This window comes from Anomaloglossus baeobatrachus, chromosome 2 (assembly GCF_048569485.1).
Source record: "Anomaloglossus baeobatrachus isolate aAnoBae1 chromosome 2, aAnoBae1.hap1, whole genome shotgun sequence".
Taxonomy (NCBI): domain Eukaryota; kingdom Metazoa; phylum Chordata; class Amphibia; order Anura; family Aromobatidae; genus Anomaloglossus; species Anomaloglossus baeobatrachus.
The window spans coordinates 535,125,474-535,140,175 of record NC_134354.1 but is presented as its reverse complement, the minus strand read 5'-3'; the positions used below and the strand labels follow the sequence as shown (position 1 = coordinate 535,140,175).

Genomic DNA, 14,702 nt, shown 5'->3' with positions numbered 1-14,702 from the left:
AGACCCAGAAGATTGCTCTCACTCCTTAAGACCATGTTCTGAAAGTGTTTATTAGTGGCTTCCATTATGTTTTCTTCTTTTAGCTCTTGGGACGATCTATTGATCTTAACCGATTGATCACTCAGAGAATTACTGCAGCAATGTACAAATCTTTCGAACTGGCAATTGGACGATTTGAAAGTGAAGATCTTACATCCATTGTGGTAAGTACTGCCTTCTATCCACCTGAAAACAAGCATGGACCGAATTGTGTTGGGGCTATTTACCCTTAAGGTTTATCTATATGAGCAGATAAATGATGAATGATGTGATCGGAACTCACGATGAGCAGACAATGTCAGACAAGTGTTTACACAGGACCAGAACTGTGAATTAAATAGTTAAATAGTGATCGGTGTACCACACCCAACAGTATGGGTGTGTTGAATTTTCCGCACCTTTTTTCTGGCTGTGGGGCCAAGAACTTACTGGCAGGCAGTTGCTAACTTCCTGCCTGTTCTGCCCTGTGACGATCTGTTACAGTTGAGAGTGATCAGACTTCTTGCTAGAGCTTAGATGCTTCTGGTGACGTAAAATTGACAGAGCAGCTTCTTCTCTTCCACTCTGCTCTGTGGATGGGGCTTCACGGCTAGTGTCATCCTGATTGACAGCTCTTCGCTATCTAACTTCAGGAAGCAGGATGTCAATCATCATGAGATTGACAGTGACATCCCGTCGACCGAGCATATGGGAAGAGAAAGAGCTGCTCTGTTGACGTGAGGTCAAATGAAGTTGTCGAATTGCCGCCTGAATTGGGAAAGATTATCGCAGGGCAGATCAGGCAGCCAGGTAGCAACTATCTGCTGGTAAGAAAAAAAGTCATGGACAACCCCAGAAGTTGGTTAAAACCATGGTGTGTGTCTATGAAATACCTGATCATTTAGAACCATAATACTGCAGGTTGCAGATTTACACTATGGATATCACACAGTGGAATGCTTTGTAATTCATTAGGGTAAAATCCATGTTCATGGTGTGTAGATTTGTGGCCAAATCCAAAGCTGAAATTTTCTGCCATGTATGAACATAGCCTAAAGAGTTTTAGGGTGACCTGTAGCAGCTGTGCTGTTTTTTGTGCTCTGTTGTAATGTTGATTACTAAAAATTCCACAGGGTTTTACAGCAAAATAGTGCAATTTCTTAGTTTTCATGAGTTCTCCTGTGCTGGTTGTAAAGCAGCGAGCAATTCACCATGTGTGATTTTTAGCTGTGTAGCAATAATAGCTGCATAGGCCTTAGTCATCTAATATATAAAGCTGTGTGTGTGTGTGTGTGTGTGTGTGTGTGTGTGTGTGTGTCTGCTAAAGGAATCCACACCGTCTCATTTACAATCACATAATTTTGCACAGACACCCAATGTGACTCAGGGAACGTCATAGACTATGTTTTGATGGGAAAATTTAACCCCGTGCTTTACAGTTACTCTTCAAAAAGTCAATTTTGATTAAAGTCAATGGAGCTGCGAGTTATTAATAGGAGCTGTAATTGGTTTCTATAGGAACAAAAGACATTGTTAGTATAAGAAGCTTATGTGTGAGGTAATATGATGTCGGTGGAGAGACAGAGAGAGGGAAAAAGACGGATAGAGAGAGACAAACAAAGTTACAGACAGAGGCAGACAGACACAGACAGACAGGGAAAGAGACAGGCAGTCAGGGAAAAAAACAGAGTGAGAGACAGGGAAAGAGACAGACAGAGAGACAGAGATAAGGAAAAAGACAGGGAAAGAGTCAGACATTTAAAGAGACAGACAGACATGGGGAGAGAAACACAGTTACTATCCCGGGTAATGCCCGGGTACTACAGCTAGTAAAGTGTATAAATGCAAAATAGGGAGCATTAAAATCCACCTCCTGTACATGTTCCTTATCTAGAAAGTTATTGCATTTCACTAGAAGGTTCTGAAACATGAACTTTGTTACTCTTAAAACTTTGAGGCGACCTGATGTTTTTGGATGAGTGCAATGTAAGATGTTCACTAAAAAGTTGAATTGCCTCCCTTTTTAAAATACTTTTCTGTCCAGATATTTCTGAATGTGAACTTGTGTTATTCCCTAAGCCATAAATAAGTGACACATTCACAACATGCAGGAAGGATGAGATTGAGTTACGTAGCAGTTGTTTTCACAGCTGCTTTAGCTGAAATGTAAGCCTGAAGTCTTACCATGCCTCAGCCATGGCTTGTATTTGTTTTTTAAGACGCTTGGAATGGGTTTGTGTGTGCTATTAGCCATGTATCAAGTGTGTGGCTTACACTTCTCCGCCTAGGATGGTGGCATCAAAGGGAGGGCTAAAGTACAAAATCCAGCCAAGTCATGTCTCCATTTGTTTTTGGCGTCGGGTTTGGAGTAGTTGCTCTCCTCATAGTTCACTCATAATGCACACATTTCTTCTGGAGTTAATCACTAAAATTTCGAGTGCCTCATATGTCAGGTGTGTTTTTGATTCTTCAGTGGTTAAAAAGTATCCAAATGTCAGTATGATGTTGTGACTCTATGCAGAATGTCTGTACTTTTCATTCTCCATTTATTAAAAGCAAGTGGCAACGCAACAGGAGTAGAGTTTAATGTAGTATTCAGTTTGTCTTTGAAGGGGTAGTTTGGTTCTGCTCCTTTTCCCTTTTTGGGGAGGATGGGTGCCATGGATGTCTTGCCTTCACATCCCTTACTAAGAATGCACCTCCGGTATCCTGCACCTGCCGATTGTACACATCCCAACAGGAAGCAGAATCGTTGGCAATACACCCTTCATGTTTTGCTCTTAAAAGTTATGGGCATTGTTCCTAAATTTTAACCTAAAGGGGATCTCTCATCAGATTTTACAATACAGGCTGCATACATTATTAAAAGATCTCTTAAACTTGATAAGGCTGGTGTAAGGGTACCGTCACACTAAGCGACGCAACCAGCGATCCCACCAGCGATCTGACCTGGCAGGGATTGTTGGTGCGTCGCTACATGGTCGCTGGTGAGCTGTCAATAAGGCAGATCTCCACAGCGATCAGAGATCAGCCACCAGCAACCTGTGTAACGACGCTGTACTTCGTAACCATTGTACACATTGGGTTACTATGCAAAGCGCTTTGCTTGCATACCCGATATGTACCTTGGTTACCAGCAGCTGCCAGAAGCCAGCTCCCTGCACACGTAACCATGGTACACATCGGGTTACTAAGTAAAGTGCCTTGCTTGGATACCCTATATGTACCTTGGTTACCAGCTTACCGCAGGCTGCCAGAAGCCGGCTCCCTGCACATTCAGATCGTTGGCTCCCGCTGTCAAACACAGCTATGTGTGCTTCACAGCGGGAGAGCAACGACCAAAAAAATGGTCCAGGACATTCAGCAACGACTGGCGACCTCACAGCAGGGCCAGGTCGTTGCTGAATGTCACACACAGCGACATCGCTAGCAAGATCGCTGTTGCGTCACAAAAACCGTGACTCAGCAGCGATGTCGCTAGCGATGTTGCTTAGTGAGACGTGGCCTTTAGTATTGCAAAATCCAGTTTGATTAGCAGATAACTGTATAATCCATTTTGAAAGTTTAAAGTTAATCTCTGCCTACCTCACCTGATGATCCGCTCCTCAGGGAACCTCCTCCCTGCTGCTATTTCACTCTGCTCCATTTAAGCTGTGGTCATCAGTCAGAAATGATGAGTGAATAAACTTGGACTAATGAGTTCTCTCACTTCCTAGTGAAGACTCTTAAAATACTTATTTTAAAATCAGGATTTTATAGCCACTGTGACATGAATTTTCAAAGTAAATAAACCATTCTTTTCAGGTTGAAGATTTAGTAAATCCCTTATACAGTTTATATCATGAAAATTGGAGACCGAAATGCTTTACTCTACGTTTGGCTGCATGTATTTAATTGCTGCTGCGTCTTGTTTACTCCCCAGGAGCTAGAAGGCCTTCTTGAGGTGAACCGAATGACTCATAAGTTGCTGAGCAAATACCTGACTTTGGACAGTTTTGATGCCATGTTCCGAGAAGCCAATCATAATGTTTCTGCCCCCTATGGCAGGATCACACTGCATGTTTTCTGGGAGCTCAACTATGATTTCCTCCCCAACTATTGCTACAACGGTTCCACCTACAGGTACTTCCATTTCCCAGGACTATTCTGCCTACATCCTAATATTCCTTCTTATGCATAAATCAAGGAAGTTTGTGAGATTTATCATCACTAGTGTAAGGACAGAAAAGATTAATTACTAATGACAACCAACTGCATATACGCTCCTTCTCAGGCCCCTTTTAGACTTGTTTATTTTTGTGAAATATTATATTTCTAGGTAACCGATGTGAGAAGTATTCTTTCAAATACACATTTATTATGTGTTCATCCATCCAAAATTTTGAAGATTTTGTTTTTTTTTTTCCCCATGCTAAACCTAGGAATTACTTTTTAAGTTAAAGAAGGTATATAGTTGCCTTCATTGTTTGTTAGTCTGTAGTACAGTGGAACCTTGGTTTACGAGAACAATCCGTTCTGGGAGTGTGCTTGTAAACCAAGTTACTTGTCTAGCAAAGCAAAATTTCCCATAGGAAATAATAAAAGCTCATAATTCGTTCCACAACTTGTGCAGTGTCCCCTATTGTGCCATACACACACTATGCTCACCTTACCCTCTGTTCCCTCGCCGGCCTCCTGGTTCCTGTAGTCTGCAGGTACAGTATGTGTATCGGGTAACCATCGCGACCGATGCAGGAGCTTACGCTATCAGCGTCAACGTCATACGCAGGAGCCGCTTGCCTCTGATTGGCCAGCGCGTTGACGTCAAAGGCATGAGCCGCTTGCCTCTGATTGGTCAGGATGCTGCCTTTGAGGAGCGGCTGACAGCAGAAGTTCCTCCATCGTTGCCATGGTTACCCGATACACCTACTGTACCAGCGGACTACAAGAACAAGGAGGCCGGTGAGGGAACGGAAGGTAAGGTGAGCATAATATGTGTTTGTGCGTGCGTGTTTGTGTGGACTACAAGAGCGGGTCAGAGCGCTGTGAAAGTACAGAACCGGAAGTGTGTGCGTTTAGTATTTGCTCGTACAGCAAGGATTGCTCAGAAACTGAGTTACAAATTGACAGCAAGCTTAGATCGTATAGCGAAATACTCGCACACCAAGTTACTCGTAAACCGAGGTTCCACTGTATTCTCTTCATGATGCTGAAACAGTTTTATAGAAATGGGGTTAATCTGCTGCTCTGTTTCATTTTTGGCTGGAGGCTAATGGTAGTCCTTCTTCCTAATGAAGAAGGTAAAGGTAGCAATGTTTTGTCCTAATGGCAGGGAGGGTTCTGATGCAGCTGCTTGTATTACAGCCAGACTGAGACTATAGGCAATGAGGAAGGCACTACAATCAGTCACAATGTTTCTCTTAAGGTACCGTCACACATATCGAGATCGCAGCTGAGTCACGGTTTCTGTGACGCAGTAGCGATCCCGTTAGCGATCTCGTTATGTGTGACATCTACCAGCGATCAGGCGCCTGCTGTGAGATCTCTAGTCGTTGCAGAATGGTCCAGGCCATTTTCTTCAAAGGTGATGTCCTGCTGGGCAGGACACATCGCTGTGTTTGACACTGTGTGACAGGGTCACAGTGACTGCTGAGATCGTTATACAGGTCGCTACTGTGACCTGTAATATTCCTGCATCGTCTGTAAGATCTGACTGTGTGACATCTCACCAGCGACCTCCCAGCGACTTACCTGAGATCCCTATCAGGTCGCATCGTTTTCGGGATCGCTGGTAAGTCATTGTGTGTGACTGGGCCTTTACATAAGACATTTGCTTTTTGAAGATTAGAATAAGATAAAACCTGTGGATGGAGAGTGCAGTAATTAGAATATTTAAGTAATTTGAGTGTACTGCCAGTCTGGAGGGGATTTTGTGGGTACAGACAGTGAGGGGTTTACATCAGCCAGCATTTTTGATAATGACTTGCCTTATTTTGCTGGTATTGAACACTGTTAGAAATGTAAGCCCCCTTTCTTTTTCGCTCCTAATTGGGAGACCCAGACAATTGGGTGTATAGCTATTGCCTCCGGAGGCCACACAAAGTATTACACTTAAAAGTGTAAGGCCCCTCCCCTTCTGGCTATACACCCCCAGTGGGATCACTGGCTCACCAGTTTTGTGCTTTGTGCGAAGGAGGCAACACATCCACGCATAGCTCCACTGTTTAGTCAGCAGCAGCTGCTGACTATGTCGGATGGAAGAAAAGAGGGCCCATACAGGGCTCCCAGCATGCTCCCTTCTCACCCCACTTCATGTCGGAGGTGTTTGTTAAGGTTGAGGTACCCATTGCGGGTACGGAGGCTGGAGCCCACATGCTGCTTCCTTCCCCATCCCTTTTCTTTTTCGCTCCTAATTGGGAGACCCAGACAGTGGGTGTATAGCTACTGCCTCTGGAGGCCGCACAAAGAACTACACTTAAAAGTGTAAGGCCCCTCCCCTTCTGGCTATACACCCTCCCGTAGGAGTACAGATTCCTCAGTTTTAGCTTTGTGCGCAAGGAGGTCAGACACGCACGCATAGCTCCATTGTTTTTAGTCAGCAGCAGCTGCTGACTATGTCGGATGGAAGAAAAGAGGGTCTATACAGACTCCCAGCATGCTCCCTTCTCACCCCACTTATGTCGGAGGTGTTTGTAAGGTTGAGGTACCCATTGCGGGTACGGCGGCAGGAGCCCACATGCTGATTCCTTCCCCATCCCTTTTTACAGGGCTCTGGGTGAAGTGGGATTTACCGGTCTCCAGGCACAGAGACCGTGCTCCATCTACAGCCCCTGGAGAAGATGCTGGATGGAGCGGAGTACATCAGGGACATGGCCCTGCTTCCTCAAGGTACTCTGTGTCCCCGTGTATCTGGCGCTCACACCGCAGCATGCTGGGTGTTGTAGTGCGCCGGGGGACATCAGCGCTGCGGCGCCTGTGCCATGGCCTCATTCAGCTCTGCTGAAGCAGGCACATTTATGGGAATAGGCCGCGCCGGCCGCTGGGACTGCGGCGCGGCTGGCACTTGTAGTGCGCCGGGGACTTCAGCGCGGCCTGCGCTTTTACGGCGGCCGCGCTGATAACTACAGTCCCCGGCTTTTGCGGCCTGCTTCCTTTCGTTCCCGCCCCCAGACCTGCCAGTCAGGAGAGGGGCGGGACGCTGCCCACGTCTAGAACTCGGGCGCCGGCCGCTCGAACAGCGGCGCGGCTGGCACTTGCGGTGCGCCGGGGACTTCAGCGCGGCCCGCGCTTTTACGGCGGCCGCGCTGATAACTCGAGTCCCCGGCTTTTGCGGCCTGCTTTCGTTCGTTCCCGCCCACAGACCTGCCAGTCAGGAGAGGGGCGGGACGCTGGCCAGTGCATCAGCGCTGAGGGCTGGAGTCGTTTTTACATACTCCAGCCCTCACAGTCAGCACAGAGGGGACACTGTTCCCGCACTTTTGTTTGGGAACTCCCACGGACTGCCCCTCTCCACAGAAGCCGGCAGCCATTCTTGCTGACACGCTGAGCTGCAGAGGGGAGCCGGGGAGACCCAGACAAGGCATTCTGCAGCCTCTTACCCGCTGTTCAGCGGGCGGTAAGCAGCCCTCAGGGCTCACCCCCTCTTGTGCTCGTAGTATTCTTAGTATTTTGTTTCTACAAATACTTTGTACTGCATAGCGCTGGTCGCCCTTTGGCTATAGACTCTCTCACATGCAGAGAGCCAGCAGCATGTCGCCCGTAAAACGCAAGGGTGCCAAGGCACAGACATTGTATGCTTCCTGCACCGCATGTGGGACTTTTCTACCGGCAGGCTCCACGGACCCCCATTGTGTGCAGTGCTCGGCCCCTGCGGCGCTTGCACAGTCGGGACCTCTGCTGGACGTGTCCCAGGGTGTACCACCTGTGAATGCTGTCCAGGTGACAGGAACTGAGTTTGCAGCTTTTGCTGACAGAATGTCTCTCACTATGTCACAAATTCTTGACACATTGCGAGCTAGGCCTGTACTTCAGACCACGGACACTGTGCATGTATTGCCCCCTGGTCCCCCTCAGCTCCTAGCTCCGGGACGGGCATCTACACCTCAGGGTGAAGACTCTGACTCGGACGATGGCCCCGGGCAGCCTAAGCGGGCTCGTTATGACGGGCCCTCACATTCATCTCAATGGTCTGGATCCCAGCGGGATGAATCTATGGGTGATGAGGCGGACTTAACTGATCAGGATTCTGATCCAGGGACCGCTCTCAATCTAGATACACCAGATGGTGACGCAATAGTTAATGATCTTATATTTAACATCAATAAGATGTTGAATATTTCCCCACCAGCTCCTCCTGTAGAGGAGTCAGCTTCGCAGCACGAGAGAATCCATTTCAGATACCCTAAGCGTACATTAAGCACTTTTCTGGACCACGCTGACTTCAGAGACGCAATCCAGAAACCCCACGCTTATCCTGAAAGGCGTTTTCCTAAACGACTTAAAGATACACGCTACCCTTTTCCCTCTGAAGTGGTCAAGGGTTGGACCCAGTGTCCAAAAGTGGATCCTCCAATTTCCAGGCTTGCAGCCAGATCCTTGGTTGCTGTTGAAGATGGAGCGGCACTTAAAGATGCCACTGACAGGCAGATGGAGCTCTGGCTGAAATCCATCTATGAAGCGATTGGAGCGTCATTAGCGCCTTCTTTTGCGGCCGTATGGGCACTCCAAGCTATCACGGCCGGGCTTGCGCGAGTCGACTCAGTCACACGTGCATTTGCCCCGCAGGTAGCACCATTGACCTCGCAAATGGCGGCATTCGCGTCGTACGCGATTAATGCTGTTCTTGACGCTACAAGCCGCACGGCAGTGGCGTCAGCCAACTCAGTTGTTTTGCGTAGGGCTCTGTGGTTGAGACATTGGAAAGCAGATTCTCATTCCAAGAAGTGCTTAACCAATTTGCCTTTTTCTCGTGACCGATTGTTTGGAGAGCGTTTGGATGAAATCATCAAACACTCCAAGGGTAAGGACTCTTCCTTACCGCAACACAGACAAAACAAGCCCCAACAGAGGAGGGGTCAGTCTGGTTATCGGTCCTTTCGAGGACAGGGCAGGTCCCAATTCGCCTCGTCAAAAAAGACTCAAAAGGACCAGAGACGTTCAAATTCTTGGAGGTCTCAGTCACGCCCAAAAAGACCAGCCGGAGGAACCGTTGCCAAAACGACGTCCTCCTGACTTGCGGTCTCCGATGCCCACACCCGCGGTCGGTGGGAGGCTGTCCCACTTTGGCGACATTTGGCTAGCAAATGTCAAAGACCGTTGGGTGAGAGATATTCTATCTCACGGGTACAGGATAGAGTTCGGTTCTCGTCCGCCAACTCGTTTCTTCAGAACTTCTCCACCACCAGACCGAGCCGATGCTCTGTTGCAGGCGGTGGCCGCTCTAAAGGCGGAAGGAGTGGTGACCTCCGTCCCTCTTCAGGAACAGGGTCACGGTTTTTACTCCAATCTGTTTGTGGTCCCAAAAAAGGACGGATCGTATCGTCCCGTCCTGGATCTGAAGTTGCTCAACAGACACGTAAAAGTCAGGAGGTTCCGGATGGAATCCCTACGCTCCGTCATAGCCTCAATGTCTCAGGGAGATTTTCTAGCATCAATAGACATCAAAGATGCGTATCTCCACGTGCCGATTGCACCAGAGCATCAGCGTTTCCTACGTTTCGTCATACACGACGAGCACCTACAGTTCGTAGCGTTACCCTTCGGTCTGGCAACAGCCCCCCGGGTCTTCACCAAAGTCATGGCAGCAGTAGTAGCTGTTCTGCACTCGCAGGGTCACTCGGTCATCCCGTACCTAGACGACCTGCTTATAAAGGCATCCTCTCAAGAAGCATGCCAACACAGTCTGAAGGTGGCGCTAGACACTCTCCAGACTTTCGGGTGGATTATCAACTTTCCAAAGTCTCATCTAACCCCGACCCAATCTCTGACTTATCTTGGCATGGAGTTTCATACTCTATCAGCGATATTGAGGCTTCCACTGGACAAGCAGTGCTCGCTACGGACTGGAGTGCAATCTCTCCTTCAGAGCCAGTCGCACTCACTGAGGCGCCTCATGCATTTCCTAGGAAAGATGGTAGCAGCAATGGAGGCAGTCCCGTTCGCGCAGTTTCATCTGCGCCCTCTCCAATGGGACATTCTGCGCCAATGGGATGGGAAATCGACGTCCCTCGACAGGACTGTCTCCCTCTCTCAGACTGCCAAGGACTCTCTACGTTGGTGGCTTCTCCCCAACTCATTGTCACAGGGAAAGTCGTTCCTTCCCCCGTCCTGGGCAGTGGTCACGACAGATGCGAGCCTATCAGGGTGGGGAGCGGTGTTTCTCCACCACAGGGCTCAGGGGACGTGGACTCAGGAAGAGTCCACCTTGCAGATCAATGTTCTGGAAATCAGAGCAATCTATCTTGCCCTGCGAGCCTTCCAACAATGGCTGGAAGGCAAGCAGATTCGGATTCAGTCGGACAATTCCACGGCGGTGGCGTACATCAACCACCAAGGGGGAACACGCAGTCGCCAAGCTTTTCAAGAAGTCCAGCGGATTTTGACGTGGGTGGAAAGCAGAGCGTCCACCATATCTGCAGTTCACATCCCAGGCGTGGAAAACTGGGAAGCAGACTTTCTCAGTCGCCAGGGCATGGACGCAGGAGAATGGTCCCTTCACCCGGACGTGTTTCAACAGATCTGTTGCCGCTGGGGGTCGCCGGACGTCGATCTGATGGCGTCACGGCACAACAACAAGGTCCCAGTTTTCATGGCACGGTCTCACGATCACCGAGCGCTGGCGGCAGACGCCTTGGTTCAGGATTGGTCGCAATTCCGACTCCCCTATGTGTTCCCACCTCTAGCATTGTTACCCAGAGTTCTCCGGAAAATCAAGTCCGACTGCCAGCGAGCCATACTCGTCGCTCCAAATTGGCCAAGAAGGTCGTGGTACCCGGATCTGTGGCATCTCACGGTAGGCCAACCGTGGGCACTACCAGACCGTCCAGATCTGCTGTCTCAAGGGCCGTTTTTCCAGGTGGATCAAGGAACCAATTCTTCACACATACCGTTCTGCTGGGCTTCAGATTCCATCTGGACTGAAGGCCCATTCTACCAGAGCCGTTGGTGCGTCCTGGGCGTTGAGGCATCAGGCTACGGCTCAGCAAGTGTGCCAGGCGGCTACCTGGTCGAGTCTGCACACGTTTACCAAACACTATCAAGTGCATACCTACGCTTCGGCAGACGCCAGCCTAGGTAGACAGGTCCTTCAGGCGGCGGTGGCCCACCTGTAGGAAGAGGCTGTATGACAGCCCGTTCATGTGGTATCTTTTTACCCACCCAGGGACTGCTTTTGGACGTCCCACTGTCTGGGTCTCCCAATTAGGAGCGAAAAAGAAGGGAATTTTGTTTACTTACCGTAAATTCCTTTTCTTCTAGCTCCAATTGGGAGACCCAGCACCCGCCCTATCTGTTTTTAGGGTTTCGTTTTTTCGGGTGCACATGTTGTTCACGTTGTTTCTTAAGTTCTCCGATCTAGTTATCGGATTGAATTTGTTTTTGAAACTGTTATTGGCTTTCCTCCTTCTTGCTTTGGTACTAAAACTGAGGAATCTGTACTCCTACGGGAGGGTGTATAGCCAGAAGGGGAGGGGCCTTACACTTTTAAGTGTAGTTCTTTGTGCGGCCTCCAGAGGCAGTAGCTATACACCCACTGTCTGGGTCTCCCAATTGGAGCTAGAAGAAAAGGAATTTACGGTAAGTAAACAAAATTCCCTTCTTTACAGGGCTCTGGGTGAAGTGGGATTCTATCGGTCTCCAGGCACTGAGACCGTGCTCCATCCACAGCCCCTGGTATCTGCTGGACATGGAGCGGAGTATCTTCAGGGACATGGCCCTGCTACATGGAGGTACTCTGTGTCCCTGTGGGGACCGCGCAGACACACGGCAGCACTGCTGGGTGTGTTAGTGCGCCAGGGACAGCGGCGCTGTCCGCACTAGTGCCATCGCACACCACAGCGTTGCTGGGTGTGTTAGTGTATTGGGTGACTACTGCGCTAACCGCCGCTGCCATTTTTATTTAAGGCGCCGCTGGGATTTGTGGTGCGCCGGGGACTTCCGCGCCGGCCAGCACTGATATGCCGGCCGCGCTTATTAACTCGAGTCCCCGGCTTCTGGGCCTAGTCTCCCTTCGTTACCGCCCACAGGCCTGACAGTCAGGGTAGGGGCGTGACGCTGCATAGCACAGCAGCGCTGAGAGCTGGAGTATGTTTTGCATACTCCACCCCTCTCACTGGGTGCACTGTGAAACCGGATTCCCGCACTTTCTCAGGCACGCCCACGGCTTCCTTCTCTACAAGGACGCCGGCAGCCATTAGTGTCAGTTTCTGTACGATACAGAGACAAGTGTGGAAGACCCTGGCATTCTGTTAGTCACACAATCGCTGCAACAGGCGTTAAGCAGCACCTGTGGTGCTAACCCCACTAGTGCAGAAGTGCACTTATAGATATGCTTGTACTATATACATTGCACTGTTTGGTCGCACGTTGTATATACCCTCCTGGATTGTGCGGAGGAGTTATCAGCATATTCTCTGTGTAAAACAAAGGTGCAGAACCACATGTTTTTCTATGCAGCCGGTACAGCATGTACGGCTATACGGCCGGCAGGTTACATAGACCCCCATTATATCCAACTCAGCCGGAGTCTCTGCTAATGGCCAGAGGATGAGGACAGTGTCTGCAGTATTTACTGACAGATTTTCTGAGACTATGGCTATGATACTAGAAGCCTAGCAGTCCGGACATGTCTCTCACAACATGGGCACTGTTGAATCATTGATCCATGGCCCCCCTCAGTGTGAACAACTAACAGCTCCGGGAATGTCACACGCATCCCAGAGTCACGGCTCTGCACAGACGTCAGTCCCAGACAGCCTAAGCGGGCTCACTATGAGCGGCCCTCGGTTTCATCAGGGTCCTAGCAGAAGGAATCTCTGTGTAATGAGGCGGAAGTAGCGGCTCAGGATTCTGATCCTGAGACCGCTCTCAATCTGGATACACCTAATGGTGACGCCATAGTGAATAATCTTATAGCGTCCATCAATAGAATGTTGGTTATTTCTCACCCAGCTCCTCCAGTGGAGGAGTCAGCTTCACGTATTTTTCTGGACCACTCTGCCTTCAGAGAGGCAGTCCAGGAACACCACACTTATCCAGATATGCGCTTCTCCAAACGGCTTAGGATACACGTTATCCCTGCCCCCTGACGTGGTCAAGGACTGGACCCGGTGTCCCAAGCGGCATCCTCCAATCTCCAGGCTTGTAGCTAGATCCATAGTTGCAGTGGGAGATGGAGCTGCACTTAAAGATGCCACTGACAGACAGATGGATCTCTGGTCTAAATCCATCTATGAGACTGTCGGCGCACCGTTGGCTCCAGCATTCTCACCCTTGGGGCACTCCAAGCTATTTCAGCTTGTCTTACACAGATTGACACGGTTACACGTACATCTGTGCCGCAGGTGGCATCCTTAACCTCTCAAATGTCTGCATTTGTTTCTTACGCGATTCAGGTTGCCCTAGACTCTGCGAACCGTACGGCAGTAGCCTCCGCTGCTCCGTGTTTTTAAGCAGAGCCTGGTCTGCTCGTTAAGTGAATGGAAGGCAGATTCTGCTTCCAAAAAAGGTTGCTTAACCAGTTGCCTTTTTCTGCTGACCGACTGTTTGGTGAGCGTTTGGATGTAACCATTAAACAGTCCAGGGGTAAGGATTCATCCTTTCCTCAGCCCGGACACAACAAACCCCAACAGAGCAGGAGGCAGTCGTGGTTTCGGTCTTTTCGAGGCTCGGGCAGGTCCCATTTTTCCTCGTCCAATGTGGACTCAAAAGGATCAGAGGAGCTCAGATTCTTGGCGGGCTCAGTCACGCCCAAAAAAGAGACAGTCTGAAAACCCGCTTCCAAGGCGGCTTCCTCATGACTTGCGGCCTCCACTCTCCGCATCCTCGGTCGGTAGCAGGCTCACCCGCCTTGGCGATATTTAGCTGCCATAGGTCAATGACCGTTGGGTGTGAGACATTCTGTCTCACGGGTACAGGATAGAGCTCACTTCTCGTCCTCCAACTCGATTCTTCAGAACTTCTCCACCTCCCGGCCGAGCCGCTGCTCTTCTGCAAACAGGGTGCACTCTATAGGCAGAAAGAGTGATGACCCCCGTTCCTCTTCAGGAACAAGGTCACGGTTTTTACCCCAAATTATTTGCGGTGCCTATAAGAACGGGCCGTTCCGTCCCGTTCTGGATCTAAAACTGCTCAGCAAGCTCGTGGACACCAGGCGGTTCCGGATGGAATCCCTCCGCCATGTCATCGCCTCAATGTCCCAAGGAGATTTCCTAGCATCATTAGGCATCAAGGATGCTTATCCACACGTGCCGATTGATCCAGAGCACTAGCGTTTCTACGCTTCGTTATAGGAGACGAACACCTTCTGTTCGTAGCTCTACCTTCCGGCTAGCGACAGTCCCACTGGTCTTCGCCAAGGTCAGGGCAGCAGTAGTCACAGTCCTGCACTCTCAGGGTCACTCTGTGATCCCATATTTAGACGATCTACTTGTCAAGGCACTCTCTTAGGAAACATGCCGACACTGCCCGAACGTTGCGCTGGAGACTCT

The 14,702-nt window shown here is 49.6% G+C and overlaps 1 protein-coding gene across 2 annotated transcripts in view; it reads left to right on the top strand.

The window, feature by feature from the left end:
• Positions 1-14,702, top strand: part of LOC142291801 (cytoplasmic FMR1-interacting protein 1) — a 186,337-nt gene that overhangs the window by 93,800 nt on the left and 77,835 nt on the right. For both annotated transcript variants that reach the window (XM_075336624.1, XM_075336623.1), the window contains exons 21-22: positions 84-203; positions 3,941-4,140. In XM_075336624.1, the coding sequence (XP_075192739.1) occupies positions 84-203; positions 3,941-4,140 (320 nt within the window). The remainder of the gene's footprint in view (positions 1-83; positions 204-3,940; positions 4,141-14,702) is intronic.